This window comes from Sturnira hondurensis, unplaced genomic scaffold (assembly GCF_014824575.4).
Source record: "Sturnira hondurensis isolate 20B ecotype Veracruz unplaced genomic scaffold, ASM1482457v3 Scaffold0000880, whole genome shotgun sequence".
In the NCBI taxonomy this organism is placed as follows: domain Eukaryota; kingdom Metazoa; phylum Chordata; class Mammalia; order Chiroptera; family Phyllostomidae; genus Sturnira; species Sturnira hondurensis.
Window position 1 is genome coordinate 20,751,301 of NW_028073511.1, and position 16,794 is coordinate 20,768,094.

Genomic DNA, 16,794 nt, shown 5'->3' on the forward strand with positions numbered 1-16,794 from the left:
TTCTCATTGTTTGCTTAGTTTTTGTTTCTTAGGTTCGGTTGTTGATAGGAATTTGTTGTCATTTTCCTGTTCATAGTTTTTGATCTTCTATTTCTTAGATAAGTCCCTATAACATTTCATGTAAGGGCTTGGTGATGATGAACTCCTTTAACTTAACCTTCTCTGATCCCATATAAGTTTTAAATTGTGAATTTCCCAGCTAAAGCATTGAGTTAGAATGTAAGCATCTTTCTCCTAGAGTCACTGGTCACCCGAGTCACGGGAGCAGTGTATTACCATCGCCAAACGACTGGATGCTTTCTCTGACAAAGCATGATGACACTCGGGCAAGAACTGGAGCCAGCACAGCCCGAATCATAAGGTATCTTGGTATCTCATTAGAAATCTGTTACTATTCTCCTGCCCCCTTGAAGCTTAGGTTGGAAATGTGTACTATTTTATAGTGTTTATATCACTCTTTCCTAATATATGAGAAGTCTTTAGGGTTTTTTTAAAAATCTGTGGCATACCTCTAATCTCCCAGAACACACAGTAAAATGATGCTTCACTATGTGTAGCATCGCACGTTTCCTTCAGATGTGAAGGGGGGGTGATCACATTTGTGCCTGTGCTCCCTCCTCTGCTCACACCACTTTAATTACGGCCTTGAGGAAAAGCTGGCAAAGTGAGAAAACTCAAGACAGACACTAGAGTTGGCACTAGAGTTGTGGAGGATACACTGGTACGTTAGTCACTACTAGCTTTTTTAGCATCTTTTTTTTTTTTAATCCTCACCTTAGGATACGTTTTTATTGACCTTAGAGAGAGAGGGAGGGAGGGAGAAAGAGAAGCATTGATGTGAGACAGAAATATCAATTAGTGGCCTCCTGTACATGCCTTGATTGGGGATCAAACCCGTAACCTAGGTATGTGCCCAGACTGGGGACTGAACCTGCAAATTTCTGGTGCATGGGATGATGCTCTAATCAACTAAGCCACCTGGCCAGGGTTTTTTGTTTGTTTGTTTGAATCTTATTTATTTATTTTTAGAGAGTGGGAAGGAAGAAAGAGGGAAACATGGATGTGCAAGAGAAATGTTGATTGGTTGCCTCTTGCACATGGACACTGGGCCCACAATCCAGGTGAGTGCTCTGAGCAGGAATCAAACTCACGACCTTTCCCTTTGTTGGGGCGACACTCGACCAACTGAACCACACTGGTCAGGGCTGGCCAGGGCCTTTTTTAGTCCTATCTTTATTCCTGTAGTTGACCCTATAAAGTAGGGGAGGGGGATCAGGGCAACATGTGGGTTTGGCACATCCGCCACATTGAAGTAACTTTTTTTTTTTTTAAGTTTTCAAATGTTCCACCTGCCTTTTAAAAACAGGAGTTATTCCACGGTGATTTTCCAGCAGGCTTTTCTGAGGTAGATGAAACATGGACACTAAGTAGTACGAAGAATGCAGAGGGTGGCTAAGGCCTGTGTGGATGGGATCAGTTTTAAAGAAACTTCGGTAGTGAAAGCTGAGCCTGCCATACACAATATCACAGAAGAGGGAAAAGGCTCAGGGCTGTCCGCCGTTTCCAAGGAGTTTAGAATTTAGCAGCTGGGAAACAGGCTAAGCTGCCTAGCAAAGAACAGAGCTGTGGGAGCAGTGACACCGCGAGAGGAGGACCACGGCTAGCACTCCACTAATCCAGACTAGGCAGCTATGTAGCCCAGGAAGGAGATATGTATCCTTCAGGGCCTTAGTGATCAAGAAGGAACATATATTACAATATCACAAGAGTCTAAAAGCAATCAAATGACTTGAAGGTTTAAACTGCCTTTTCTTGTTTTTTTTGTGTAGGGAACAAATTTTGCCTGTTTCCTCAAGCCTCTTATTTGTACACAGGTATTGTGATTATATTAAGTATGTCGGGGAAAGCCAAATCCCAACTAGACAATTAGTGAGGTGAATCTCAAACTCCTTTTTCTGCCCGTATGAGTTACGGATGAACAGGGGGCCTGAGACCCAGCGAGGTGCGCACTCCAGGGGCGGGGGTGGGGGTGGGGGCGGGGCTTTCTTTATGGAGAGTTGCTGCTGGCATCGCAGGCAGATGGTCTGCGTTTCAATGAGCATGCCATCGTAGGCCAAACGTTAGTAGCTAAACACCATCGTTACAGAAACACACAAAGCTGTAGTCAAGTTCACAGACACAGCTGGGGGTGAAGAAACACTTACGGGAGGAAAGAAATTTGCTATCGGCTCCATGTCATTCATCACGCCTTCTCATACACTTGCAGGGGGGTCGTTTTGTCTGAGAGAAAACAACATAATGACCTTCAACCTTGGGTTCTCTCCCCAGTCTAGGAACCACATTTGTCAGAGCGCCCGTGAGAAGCAGGGTAATCACACGTAATGCTCTCGCGGGTTGATGTAGACTCTCTTGGGGTTGTCGCTTCGATGTTGGCCAGGGCTCCGGTCTTGGTAGCACATCTGATTACAAAGAGGGTGCATCTGCTGAACTCCATCTTCCCCCACTGGATTCTCATCTTCATAGTCAAACCTCCTGCTATTTAGTCCATTCTAAAAATTCAAACATTAATTACATTAGCCAAACAGCTGTTTGCACTTTTCTAGCACTTTGGTAAAAAGAAGCAAGAATAGAATTCATTACAGACTGTCTCCCTGATGCACTATCCCCGAACAAACTACTGAATGGCAACCTCAAGTTCAAGAAGTTAGCATTTGCTGGTCATGTGTTGCTTTATGCCTGAACAAGGCTGGTGGCAGCTCCAAAATAGAAAATTATACACAGTTTCAAGTTTTGAAATTTGGAATTAGTATCAAGTAAGGTAAACTGGAGAAGAACAAGGCTGTGAACTTCAGGTGTCCCTCGGCATGGCTCAAGCTTGGAATGACTGCATGAGCTACATGGAGAATTAAATCAAACCACACACACACAACACACACACACACAACACACACACACACAACACACACACACACAACACACACACACACACACAACACCAAAGGAAACCTCAGGATTCAGCACTGGTGAGTTAGGAAAGAGAAACAGAGAAATGAACTGATATTTGACTATATGACTGACACGACTGAGAATAAGAAACACTATCCAAAATATTCGTTTGACCTTTCTCTCTTCCTTTCACAGCTGACCCCCTCTGCTGCTCTCTCGTGTCTGGTTCTGATCCTGCTACCTGGTTATTGGTTTTATAAAACTTGACAACTTCTAAGAGGGATAAACAAGCTCAAGGACTTGACAAAGTGATACTGCAGCTGCTTAGATATCAGAGAGGTGAAGACAGTAAAATTTCATAGAAATCAAATATTTTAGTGAGCATGATGGCTACCAGCTCCCCCGAGGTTGACGCCAACAAAAAGACCACATTACTCACAGAGTGCTCGAGACCGCCACCCACTCTTCCTTTGAAATGAGTTTGCAAAGGCAAGTGTTCAGTCTGGAGGAAGAAGAGAGAAAAAGGCACGGCCTTTGAAGCACCAAGCACATGGTGAAACACACAACCAAGACCACTAAGACCCCTATTTTTAAAAGAGCCAATCGTGTTTTGTGAAATGTCTGTCAGCCAAACAAAATATTCTGGATAAAGACGGGAAAAACAGCTACATTTCTGGAGAGCTTCTCTCTTTCCTGGCTCCAGACTTCTTCAGGAAGAAAATGCATAAAACATTTGCTGTAGCAACTCTTAGGCAAACCTGTTTACATCTTACTTCAAAGAGGACTCGGCACGAAGGGACCCTCAACTTTCCTTCGTGAAGTCTGCCACTTTGAATCACTAAAAGTAGTTTTGCGGTGCTTATGAAAGGTAATTATTTGTCTTTATTTATAGATGGTTTATATGGTTACCCTTCTCTTCCTGCTGCTACTTCTTCCCTCCCAGCCCCAGGCAGATCATAAAGGGAACTCATGGTTTTCAAACCCTAAGAAAGTTCTTTCTTAGGTGGCTTTTGACTTATAAACACAAACTTACCCTTCAGCCCCCAGGCCAAATATCACCTCTTCCAGGAAGCCTACCAGTCAGACCTTGGGGAAGATAGCCACTCCCCTCACACAGCATCTAGTATGATAATCCAAGTGTATTTGCTTGTTTCCTTCACCAGGTTGAGGATGCTGGTTGGTGTATTTCAAAAAACACCATTTCATTTAATCTTTATAGTAATTCTATAAAACCAGTATCTTTATTTTACAGATGACTGAAGCAGAAGATCAAAGTGGTTAAGGGTCTCCAGTCACACAACTGGGAAGTGGCAGATTGTGATTCAAACGTGGATTTGTCTGATGCCTAAACCTATATTCTTATACCATCTGCTTCTATCTCAGTGCCTGGAAAACAAATGTTCAATAAATATAACAAAAGAATGCCTGCAAGTCCCAGCAGGTAGGCACGTCTACCAACATGCTTTCCATTTTATTGCCTATCTTATGCTGTCCTTTTGGTCTAGAAGGTCAGCCTCTTAGTCTCCAGTAATTGAAATACTACTCATCCATCTTGGTCGAACTAAAGTCATTCCCCGCCCACCCCCAAGGCCTTTCCGTAACACCCATCCAAGTTAATTTATCTGCAGTTTTCCTATTGTTCTTGTTTATTCCCCTACTAGAGTACATATCATGATGCATTTGTTTCATAGTTCTTAATGGCTGTATTTCTCAAGCCCAGTAAACGGTAAGCCATTCTTGGCCATCCCCACACCCTGGCCTGTGGGTCTGTAATAGGAAGAAGTCAACAGTTAACCAATGAATTTATTGAATTCTAAGCTACCAATTCTTTTTTAAAATATTTTATTTATTTATCTTTAGAGGGGGAGGGTAGGAGAGAAATATCAATGTATGGTTGCCTCTCATTTGTCCCCTGCTGGGACCTGGCCTGCAACCCAGGCATGTGCCCTGACTGGGAATCAAACTGTGATCATGTGGTTCGCAGGCCCGTGCTCATCCACTGAGCTACACCAGCCAGGGCTAAGCTACCAATTCTTGATATCGCATCTCAGGGTTATCCAAACTATAAATTATTTGCAACCAACTCATCTCCTATCATATTCTGTATGATTCTAGGGTGTTCTACATGACCAGGTCATGTTGACAGGACACAAAAGTCCAAGGCAGGGCCAGTGTCATGGACAACTGACCAGTCACAGAAGTCCTAGTGCTCACAAGGGTTCCACTTTGGGGTTTAATGTTCTGTGGTTGCCATCTTAGATTTCTTAATTTCACTATGAATGGGTATTGTAAGCGGTTTAATGGGACAATGGCATATGCTTCAGGGACATGTAGCCTCAGCTCAAGGTCCTGCTCCCTGCTGCTTGACTTCCACTTGGTTCTTGGCCACCACTCACCCATTCTGGTGCCCAGCCCCAGCTCCCCTCACAAACACATTCCCCTCTTGCCCCTCTCCATGAGTGCGGCTGCCCTCTGCCACACAGGGGCCTGAGCATCTATCTGCACAGGGCAGGCTGAGGTCGGGCGTGCACGGCCCTCTGCATCAGGCCACACCTGGACGATGGCTGGAGAACACGTCTCATGAGGGCAAGTCTCTCCCTCACCCCTGATCTAGGTACCTAGTTTTGCCTTCTTGCCATTCTTAATTTTAAAACAAGGGGAACTGTGCTTTTACCTTTCCCTGAACCTCTCAAATTAGGCAGCTTATCCTAGTCTGAGGAAAATAGACGTAGGGGAAAAATACCTCAAATTAAAATTTGCACTTTGTTTTGTTTATTTTCCTCTTTTAGGTGATCCCTGCCACAGTTCCCCTTTCATTAATACAGGCAATTGAGGACCCTGCATCACTGCTGCACATAATTTGATGAAAGGCAGGCCAGTTTGGTGCCTCTCTGTAGACAGAGCAAGTGCCTTTCTCCTGCTGGTGGTGCTGTGTGGAAAGCAGGGACAGTGTCCACGCTGAAAGAGATCACATTCCTGAACTGCAGTAACTACGACAACGGAAGAGCTCAACAGAAGACTTGGTTGATATGTGTGCTGTTCTATTTTCATGCTACAAAATTCCAAATGGTAAATTAAAAATGCCCAGATAGTCAACTAGCGTTCACACTTTCCTGAACACTCTGGGTAAAGTCTGCATTTGGTCATTACCAACGAAAGGCAGCGACAGCCTTTAAGTCCTTAGAAGCCAGTATTCACAGAGGACACACTAGAAGGCACAGCATCAGGAGTAACAGTATAACCAGTATTGACTTAACAGTATGGGGGTATTGTAGAGGAAGGAAAATCGATGCTGTTTTAATACAAAGATTTCAAAGAGCCATGGCTTTATGAGTAATAATAGCATTGCTACCTTTTTCTCATAACAGGAGATGCAAAATTAGCCACAAGTGATACATTTGACAACAAAGGACAAGAAAAAAGGAGATCTTCAACCTGAACAGGAAAAAGTGGTGCCTGGACACGGCGGACAATCTTCACGTGCACTAACTGGGCCATAAGCAGAGGCCGGAGTTCCTCTTCTCCAACCAGTGCTGTAGACCTTCATCCAAAAGTTACTAGACCTCACACGAACCCGTGAATTTTTAATCTTGTAATATTATATTTGACGAAAAATGTGGCCCTGGCTGGTGTAGCTCAGTGGATTGAGCGTGGGCCTGTGAACCATATGATCACAGTTCGATTCCCAGTCAGCGCACATGCCTGGGTGGCAGGCCATGTCCCAGCAGGGGATGCATGAGAGGCAACCACACATTGGTATTTCTCTCCTTCTTTCCTTCCCTTCCCCTCTAAAGATAAATAAATAAAATCTTTAAAAAAGAGAAAAATGTATATAGACAAGAGCCCCGCACATCCTAGGGATGCCCCCAACCTCCACCCCAGGACTAAATGGCTAAGGAAAAAGGTGCTGGTCTCCACATTGTGTGGCCATTCAATTTCTCACAACATACACAAGGAACATAATTTGATCTAACAGTGGGTGGGTATATGTGTTCTCTTTCTGCTATCTCATAAACTACCTGAAATGTTGCACATTCTGATTTCTTTAAAAAATTACTGACAACAGTATATAGAAAAGTGTCTTGAATAATACCGGTACCTCACATTTAGTGCTCAATATATAGGTACTGAATTAATCTATAATATTTTAACTGATAGATTCATGCATATTATTCTATCATTCTTACATTTTTTTCCTAGAAAGCCTTGGGCTATTCTCAATCTGTACTACATATTTCAGTTTCCTGGCTTACATGTATGTACTATCTTACAGCAGTTTCTATTGAGCAACAATCTGTACTCACTTTCTTGATTTACTTAAGTATGTAGACTCTCATTGCTGGCTTCCAAGGTGCTAACACTAGTTTTCAAGTTTTATTACATGTTACCTTAATAAACATTTTACCTTCCCTGGCTCAAAAAATAAACTGAAACCTTCACTTTTTACTATATATTGTATTTTAACCTGCTTCTAAAACAGAGCTTTCAGAGTTGTTAAGGTTTATTTCAAGTTGCTGTTGTCATGAGGTGACGGGCAATCACTCTGGATGCTCTGCTTATCTGGCATTGTCCACTCGGGTCCATTATTTCCACTCTCCAATGTGAGTCCTTTGGTCTTCTATCTCATTTCATAATTTCATCTTACGAGAGAAATAAGATTATACAAACCTCTTAAATTGTGAAAGGTCCTTCACTCACCACTCAAAACCTCAGCTTAACAAGGTACCTAGTTTCATTTTTGTACGTAGCTGTCCAGTTCTCCCAACACCATTTGTTGAAGAGGCTATTTTTACTCCATTTTATGTTCCTGCCCCCTTTGTCAAATATTAACTGACCATAGAGACTTGGGTTTATTATTTCTATTCTGTTCCATTGGTCTATCTGTCTGTCCTTATGCCAGTACCAGACTGTTTTGATTACAGCAGCTTTGTACTACAGTTTGATATCAGGTGTTGCGATTCCTCCTGCTTTGTTCTCCTTGCTCAGAATTGCTGAGGCTATTCAGGGTTGTCTGTGGATACATATAAATTTTTGAAATGTCTGTTCTATATCTGTGAACTATGTCATTGGTATTTTAATAGGGATTGAGTAGAATCTATAAATTGCTCTGGGTAGTATGAACATTTTGATGATGTTAATTCTTCCAGTCCATGAACACAGTATATGCTTCCATTTGTATCTTCCTTAATTTCTTTCTTCAGTGCTGTATAGTGTTCTGAGTACAGGTTTTTTACTCCTTGGTTAGGTTTATCCCTAGGTACTCTATTTTTCTAGTTGCTGTATCAAACAGGATTTTTTTCCTAATTTCTGTTTCTGCTATTTCTTTGTTGGTATACAAAAAATGCCTAGATTCCTGAACAGTAACACCATACACAAAAACAAAGTCAAGATGGATAAGTCTTAAATATAAGGCACAACACCATAAAAGTCCTAGCGGGGAACATAGGCAGGAAAATTTCAGATATTCAAAGCAGCAATATTTTCACCAAAATGTACCTTAGAGCAAGGAACATAAAGGAAAAACAAAACAAATGGGACTTCATCAAATTAAAAAGCTTCTGCACAGCTAAAGAAAACTTCAGCAAAATAAAAAGGGAACTAACTGTACGAAAAATATATTTTCCAATGATACCTCGGACAACGGTTTGATCTCCAAAATATATAAAGAAGTCACACGACTCAACTCCAGAAAGACTAACAACCCAATTAAAAAACGGGCAAAGGATCTGAATAGATACTTCTCTGAGGAGGACATACTGAGGGTCCAGAGACATGTTCAGCATCAGAGGGTTGGAAATTAAAACCATAATAAGATAATATTTCACACTGGTCAGAGTGGCCATCACAAAAAAACAACAACAAACAAATGCTGGAGAGGTTGTAGAGAAAAGGAAACCCTAGTGCACTGTCGGCAGGAATGCAGACTGGTGCAGCCACTGTGAAAAACAGTGTGGAATTTCCTAAAAAAATTAAAAATGGAACTGACTTTTGGCCCTTATTCCACTGCTGTTATTATACCCTAAGAGCCCTAAGAACAAATTCAAAATAACCCATGCACCCCAATGTTCACAGCAGCACCCTTTACAATAGCCAAGTGCTGGAAACAGTCTATGTGCCCATCAGCAAATGAGTTAATCAAAAAGTGATGTACATCTACACAACAGAATACTATGCAGGAGAAAGAAAGAAGGAACTACTACCCTTCTTTATTGCTAAGTGAAATAAGCCAGGTGGTGAAAGACAAATACTGTATGATCTCACCTATAAGTGGAACCTAATCAACAAAACAAACAAGTGGGAAAAATATAACCAGAAACATGCAAATAAAGAACAACTGACAGTAACCAGAGGGGGTGGGAGAAGGGAATAATGGGGCAAAGAAGGGGGAGGGTCATTAAGCAATATGTATAAAGGACCCAGGAACAAAAACAATTGTGGAGGAGGAGGGAATGTGGGAGGTGGGAGTGGGTAGGTCCGGGGAGAGTAATGAGGGAAAAATGGGGACAACTGTAAGTGTACAACAATAAAAAAAGGAAAAAGAGAACAAGATATCTAAAACTCATCACTTGCTGAAGCCCCAGCCACCTTCCCTCAGTTCCTATTGTGGAGATAATCTAAGCACGCTACCACCTCAGAGCTGGTGGTACCTGGTGCCTCCTCCAATGCTACCTTCCCTATTCAAGCATTTGCTAAGCCCCCCTCTCCTCACTTTCCTCTGCTATACCAGTCGCAACCAAATATTTTAACATGCACTCACTATTTCTTACAGAACCAAAAAGTCTCAGGGTATTGATTCTATGGAGAATGCATGAATAATTAAAAATACTAATTACTCTGATTCTGCCTGACATGTTGGTCAGTTCTCTTAAAGATGGAGCAAAATATTACACATTCCCTTGTTATGCCTGTCAAGAAACTCTGAATCCTATATAACACAACATTTTTATGACACTTTACTTTTTAGTTTGCTCCTATTTGTCCTTTTGTTATTCTCTCAATTCCACGGGAGACCCAAGGAGTCACATCTGCTTATTTCCCCTACCTCAGAATTTCAGGTTAATGCCTAGGACTCACGTTGAAATTACCTTTCACTAGACTCCAAAGAAATTTCTGGAATTGCTAGGCTGTAGGACACCCAGACATTTTCTCTGGGCCGAGCCCTTGCCCCGTGACCCCCATTGTTCTCCTGGTTTATTGTCTACGATATGCTCCACACCTATTGGCACACTCTTTTCCAACTCTGCCTCCCTAAAGCTTTTAAAAGGCTTTCATCCTATTGACGCATCTTGCCCTAATGCTTTTTCCTTATACTGACAGTGGGTACATTTTTCCTTCCGCTTCCAGTAACGATGGAGAACTAATATCAGACTAGCCCTCCTGCCATAAATTACTAGAAAACTGGTCAAAATATATAAACAACACTTTTCAGAAAGTGAACCTTGTGCTGCACACCACTGGGCTCTCAGGGAATGGGAAAACATGGACACACACACATGGCAATACTCTGATAGCCCCGATGTTCTGCTGATCTGGGAAAAGGAAAACCCAAGAAGGGCACAGGGTGCTGCCAAGATGAGGAGTCAGAGCTCAGCATTCAGGCAGGCTGAGGTGTCATAATCTGTGGGACAGGGCAGTGAAGTGAAGGAGAACCCTCACTGAACATGTGAGACATTCAGTGGACAGAGACCCCACGGTGATACCTTAGAATATTCTAGAACCACTCAAACAAACCAGTGCCCAGCTTCCAATATAGATGGACTGAACATTAAAAAAATATGAAAACTAAGCCCCAAAATAATGAAAATATATGATGAAATCAGAACAGAACTTTAAGACAGCTCTTATAAATATGTTTAAGAATACAGAAGAAAATATGAACATAAGAGCTGAAAACTATGAAAAAGACCCAGAGAGAACTTCTGGAACTAAAAATATATATATATACCTGAAATGAAAAAGTGACTGCATGTCCCTAATAGACTACCCCAACATATTTCAAAATCAAATTGCTGAGAAACAATGATTAAACAAAAATCTAAGACATAGCCAGAGGAAAACATAAAACACAAAACATACTTGAAATAAAGATAAGACTTATCACTGGCTCCACAGGAAAAAAAGCCAGAAGACAATAAAAGCTGTGACTTGAAAACAGTGAATGAAACAACAAAGTCAAACTAGAATTGTATATTACCACAGAAATACTATAAAAATGAAGGTAAAAAAAAAGAAATGTTCTGACAAACAAAAGCTAAAAGAAGGTGTCATCAGACTTTTACCATAAATAATGTAACAGTAAAGTTCTTCAGACTGAAAAATATTCATTCTAAACAAAAACTCTATCAGTTTTTAAATGTTTAAAAGAGATAGCCCTGGTTGGTGTGGCTCAGTGGATTGAGCACTGGCCTGCAGACTGAAAGGTCACTGGCTTGGGGCACATGCCTAGGTTGCTGGCCACATCCTTGGTTGGGGGTGTTCGAGAGGCGGCCGATCTCTCGATGTATGTCTTGCCCATGGAGGTTTCTTTCCCTCTCTTTCTCCCTCCCTTCCTCTCTCTCTAAAAATAAATAAATAAAATCTTTTAAAAAAGGTACTTTATAGTCCAAAAAATAATAAGAATGTATTGTTGGAGTTATAACATGGATAAATATAATGTATAAGAATAATAAGGAAAAAAGAGAGGAAATTTGAACATGTTAAAGTTCTTACATGATACATAAAGTAGTATAATGTTATATTAAGATAGTGATAAGTTAAAAACGCACATGCTAAACCCCAGATAGATTACTAAAAAAGTAAAAACAAAGAGTTAATAATTCAATAGAAGAGATAAAATACTACAAACAGTTAATTTTAAAGAAGGCAGGAAAAGAGGGGAAAAGGAGCAAAGAAGTGATAGGACAAAAAGAAAACAGTAATAAGATGATGAACTTAAGTCCAAACACAGCAATAAATGTACTGAGTGAGAACAGACTAAACATAACAACTAAAGTGAGGGATTTTCAGACCGGGCAAAAGAGGCAATTCTTGACTAGATGCTATCTATGTGAAGTGCATTATATAAAGATATAGATAGGTTAAAGGTAAAAGGATTGAAAAATGCGTACCATGAAAACATAAATAATAATAAAGCTTTAAACAACTGAAGCAGCTATATTAATGTCTAACAAAGTAATTTCAGGAAAAGGAAAATTACCAGACATAAAGAATAACTTTTAAATGATGAAAAGATCGACTAATCAAGATGACTTAACATAACCTTCTTAAACATGTATGTATGTACCCCAAAATAGACTACAAAGACACATGAATAACAGAACTGAGGACAGAAATAGATGTATTCACAAATATAGATGAAATTAACACTCTTCTCTTAGTAACTGATAGAAATGTAAACTGAAAAACATTATGTGTAAGGACAACTTGAAAAACATTATTAACCAATATAACCTAATTGATATTTATAGAGTACTGTACTCAACAATGGCAGATTATACATTTGTTGTGTACATAGAATGTTCAGTAAGATAGACCATATACCAGGTAATTAAAGAAGTCTCAATATATTTCAAAGGGTTGAAACTTTATATTTTCTAATTATAATGCAGGGTCCAACAGAAGTAACACCTGCTTGAATGTGGTTGGTAGGATAATAATTTATAATTTTTATTCGAACATTTCACCTAAAATGTCGTATGGTGGGTGTGTTTGCATGTGATATTGCTATGTTATAGAATTACATGCTTTTTATGATTTTGTAATAAAAAAGGGGTGTTATTTGTGTTGGACCCTGTAGAGTTAGTGAGAAATCAATAACAAAAACATATTTAGAAAACTCCAAAGTGTTTGGAAATTAAGCAACATACTTTAAATAACTCCAAAGAAGAAATAACAAGAGAAGCTAGAAAATATTTTGAATTGAATGATAATGAAGTCAAAACATACTAAACGTTGTGGGATTTCAAAAAAGTACACAAAGAAAAACCTATAGCTTTAAATGTCTGTATTAGGAGAGAACTCAAATTAATGATCTGAGCATCTTCTTTAAGAAGGCAAGTAAGGAAGAGCAAATTAAGTCCAAAAAAGTAGAAAGGAAGAGAGTAGAAAATCAATAAATAAATGGACACACATTGCACAAAATTAATGAAGCTAAAATTTGGTTCTTTGACAAGATTAATAAAATTGGAAAACTCCTCATTAGAAAACAAAGAAAAAATGAAAACCAGTATCAAAATGAAAATGGTGACATTACTACTGCTGTCACATTGATTAAAGGGTAAATAAGATGTGTTATAGACAGCTTTGACAGCCCGGATGAAAGGGAGAACTGTCTTGAAAGACAATTAAAATCCTTCCACAGACAAACTCCAGGCCCAGGGGGAATCACAGGAAATTCTATCAAACATTTTAAGGACAAATTCTTTCTGCAAATGAAAGAAGAGAGAACACTCTGGAACTCCTTTTAGGAGACAAGCAACAGCCTGATACCTAAACCAGACAAAGATATTACAAAAAGCAAAAAACAAAAAATAAAAAAAAACAAAAGAAATCTAAAGATTCTTATTCATAATATCCCAAAACCTTAAACCCAAACAGCCCTCGACAGTTAAATGAATAAACAGATTATGATATATTCAGAAAATGGGATATTACTGAGCAATAAAAAGAACTTTATTCATGCAACAAGAATCTCAAAAACACTACAGTAAGTAAAAGAAACTGGGCACAAGAGAGCACACTGTGATTTCCATAATTTGAAGTCCTTTTAAAAGGGGATAACTAATATATTGTGATAGAAATCACATTCATGATTGCCTAAGCAGGAGTTATATGTGTGTGGGTGATGGTGGCGGTGAAGGGTATATGTGAGACATTTTACAGGTGCCAGAAATGTTGTTTGGGGTAGTGGTTACATCAGTGTGTACACTGTCAGTTCATCCAACTAAATATTTAAAATGGGACATATATATCTCAATGAAGTTTTATTTTTTAAAAAAATGGTACCTTTGCATTTTACTATGCTTATTCCACTTTGGAAAAGCATGTGTGTGGAGGCAAAGTGGAAAGAGCAGTCACTGACAGGCCGCATCTGGCACGACAGGAGTTCTCAGTAAATTACTGATAGTTTACAACAGGTTGTCCTCGATGCAGGAGTTCCTCAGCCACAGCATCCGATTGTGTATTTGTGCTCTGGTGGACTGCGTTCCAACCCTATAGAAATGATCTCACCACACTGAAGGAGCAAGACATAAAAAAATTGGCTACCGCACATAATTCCGAGTATGAAATCCTCAAGGCATAAAGGATATTACATTCCTAGCCATTAAGTACCTCTCTAACAAATTTATAAAGCATTATTAAAATTATGAACCAAAGGTCAATTTTCCTTTATACGGTTTTAAATAGTTGTAAAAGTGGCTGACCATGTTGCATGAGCAGAAATAATAAAGACTGTGTTCTAATCAAGCAATATTTATGACATTAATTAGGTATTTGTTTAATGAAATACATAATTGTTAATGTTGTCCATGATAATTACCCCTAAGGGTAAGCTATTTACATGAATGTTTCTTATTATTAAAGTAGACCCTTGACATTCACAGATTTAACATTGCTGGTTTTAACCATCCATGAGTGAGTTTAAAAAGGTTGTGAGAGGTAGTAATTTGTAATTTTGTGGAGACACAAATCTGAATCAAGACCTAGGAGGTTTTCTAATTAGATAATTATTTAGCTAGTTAATGAGCTTAGTGACTGCTCAATATCCATCTTTCAATGTGTTTTTACTATTCTCTCCTTTTAAAAAGATAGGGTTATTTAGGAATGCAGTGTTTCTCAAAACTCCATGCATGTCAGGAGGGGTGCTGTATTATTAATCAACCTTTTAAAAATGTGTAATTATTAATTTTAGTTAATTCTTAGTATCTACAATCAATCTTGATGGGCTCAGATTGCCACTACACACCATACAAGGGGGGACCCCAAAAACCCACCAGAACTATCTTCTGGAGGATGGGCCCCTAGTGGTACAGGCTTCCCCCGCTGGGTGAGTGCTCTGGGGGCCAAGCTCTATCAGCATACCACTGGCGTAAGACCCTTTCAATGCTTTGCCCATTTCATGATGGGTGATTTATGAGCTCACCTGTGCACACCTACACTGAGCTGTTCAGCAGTTTTTGACCCTCATGCCCCACCGTCCCTATTCACCGAATCTTGCCCAGAGTGACCTTTTTGTTGTTGTTTTCCAGATGAAAAAAGTCCTCAAAGGGAAACAGATTGCCAATACGAAAGATGTGGAAGAGGTGATACCAAAAAATGGCAGAAGCACTAAAAAAGTATCAAAATCAGCAAGTTAAAAAACTGATTTGAGCAGTGGAAAAGAGTCTTGATTGGGGTATTGCATCAAATGGAGAGTACTTTGAAGGTGACTGAGGTTTGAATGTGCAAGAATACACACATTTTGGGGGATCCCCTCTCATATAGGTGAGATGTATAAAATCTGTCTCACCTTATTCCCCAAGACTTGAGATTTCCTTACAATACCTCTTTCTCAGTGTTTGGGAAATAAGGTTCACCTCTGTGTTTTGTCAGTGCACTCCATCCTAAAATCCTTTGCTGCTAACCTCCTACAAGGTAGCCAGGATGGTTCCCCCAACCTCACACGGTGCTATCACAGAGCAGATGCTCAGTAAACACTTGCTGACATACTGTCCTTGCATGGGGTCTGGTCTGACTCCCACTCACTGTTAATGGTCCCCACAGAGGTCTTGGGTATTAAGAGCATACTGGGAAATGTGTGCCAGCTGGACTAAAAACCTCAGTGTCTGAATTCCTAACTGCAAGGACTGTATTATCTTCCTGCTCCCTGCCCCTTAAGATGGGTATTGTTCAACATGCTTTACAAATGCTTATATTCTTATACTATCTCCTTGAGGTAATTTTTATCATTGTTCCCATAATAAAGATATGAGAGCTAAGGCTCAGAGAAATGGATCAATGATCCCAAATTCAGAGAGCTAAGATTCATATTCATGTTTATGTAATTCCAAAGTCTGTGTCTTACACACACAGGGTTTCCTATTTTGAGTATATCTAGTCTCTTTCTAACGGGACTGAAGAGCGGGAAGATGAAGAGCATATCAAAGGACAGAGGGCAGAAAACTGAGGGGAGATACTGGTGATGCTCAGCAGTACTTTCCTCTCTAAAAAGCACTAACATGGGCCTCCCCAAATCTCGTATCTAATGCAGCAGCCAAGTCCCTTAACTCAGGGCACTGGAAAAAGATATTCTAGTAAGAACCTCTGTGTGGTTAACAATTTAGGCTATTCGTAGCAAAAGTAATTTTAAATAGTCAAAAACCTCCTAAAACCTTCAATATTGAACCTATTTTCGATTGCGAAACAAAAGGTAAGATACTAAACGTAGAACACAACTTTCCTTATGTTCCTTCCTACTGAAAGGTGAGATAATACAGGAATCATTTCCCTCAGCAATAATCTACATTTCTACTGAGGAAGAAACTAAAAGATCAAGTATGAAATACGGAAGTCTTTATCTGTTTAATGGTTATCATCCTGTAAACCAAATAAAGAATCTCCTGAACACATTAAGTTGATAATTCCATGTATTTTTCATTGGGGGTCTTAAATTTAACTGAATTGTATTATTATTATTATTTTTTACCATTTTCCCGAAAGGAAAAAAATAGGTAATGTGAATTATTTCTCTTCCTGAAGGAAGATAATCTAGTAACAGGAAAGAAAGTGAGTCAGGAAGAGAATAAACCTGCTATGGAAAGCTCATATTAACCTTCACAGACACCAATTTGTAACTATAAAATCCAAAGT

The 16,794-nt window shown here is 39.6% G+C and overlaps 1 protein-coding gene across 1 annotated transcript in view; it reads right to left on the minus strand.

Annotated features, from left to right (window-relative positions):
* Positions 1 to 1,244: 1,244 nt before the first annotated feature.
* Positions 1,245 to 16,794, minus strand: part of NECTIN3 (nectin cell adhesion molecule 3) — a 122,779-nt gene continuing 107,229 nt past the window's right edge. The window contains exons 8-9 of the mRNA XM_037055514.1: positions 3,386 to 3,448; positions 1,245 to 2,549 (exon numbers count right to left, since the gene is read on the minus strand). Of these exons, the coding sequence (XP_036911409.1) occupies positions 2,373 to 2,549; positions 3,386 to 3,448 (240 nt within the window). The 3' untranslated portion in view covers positions 1,245 to 2,372. The remainder of the gene's footprint in view (positions 2,550 to 3,385; positions 3,449 to 16,794) is intronic.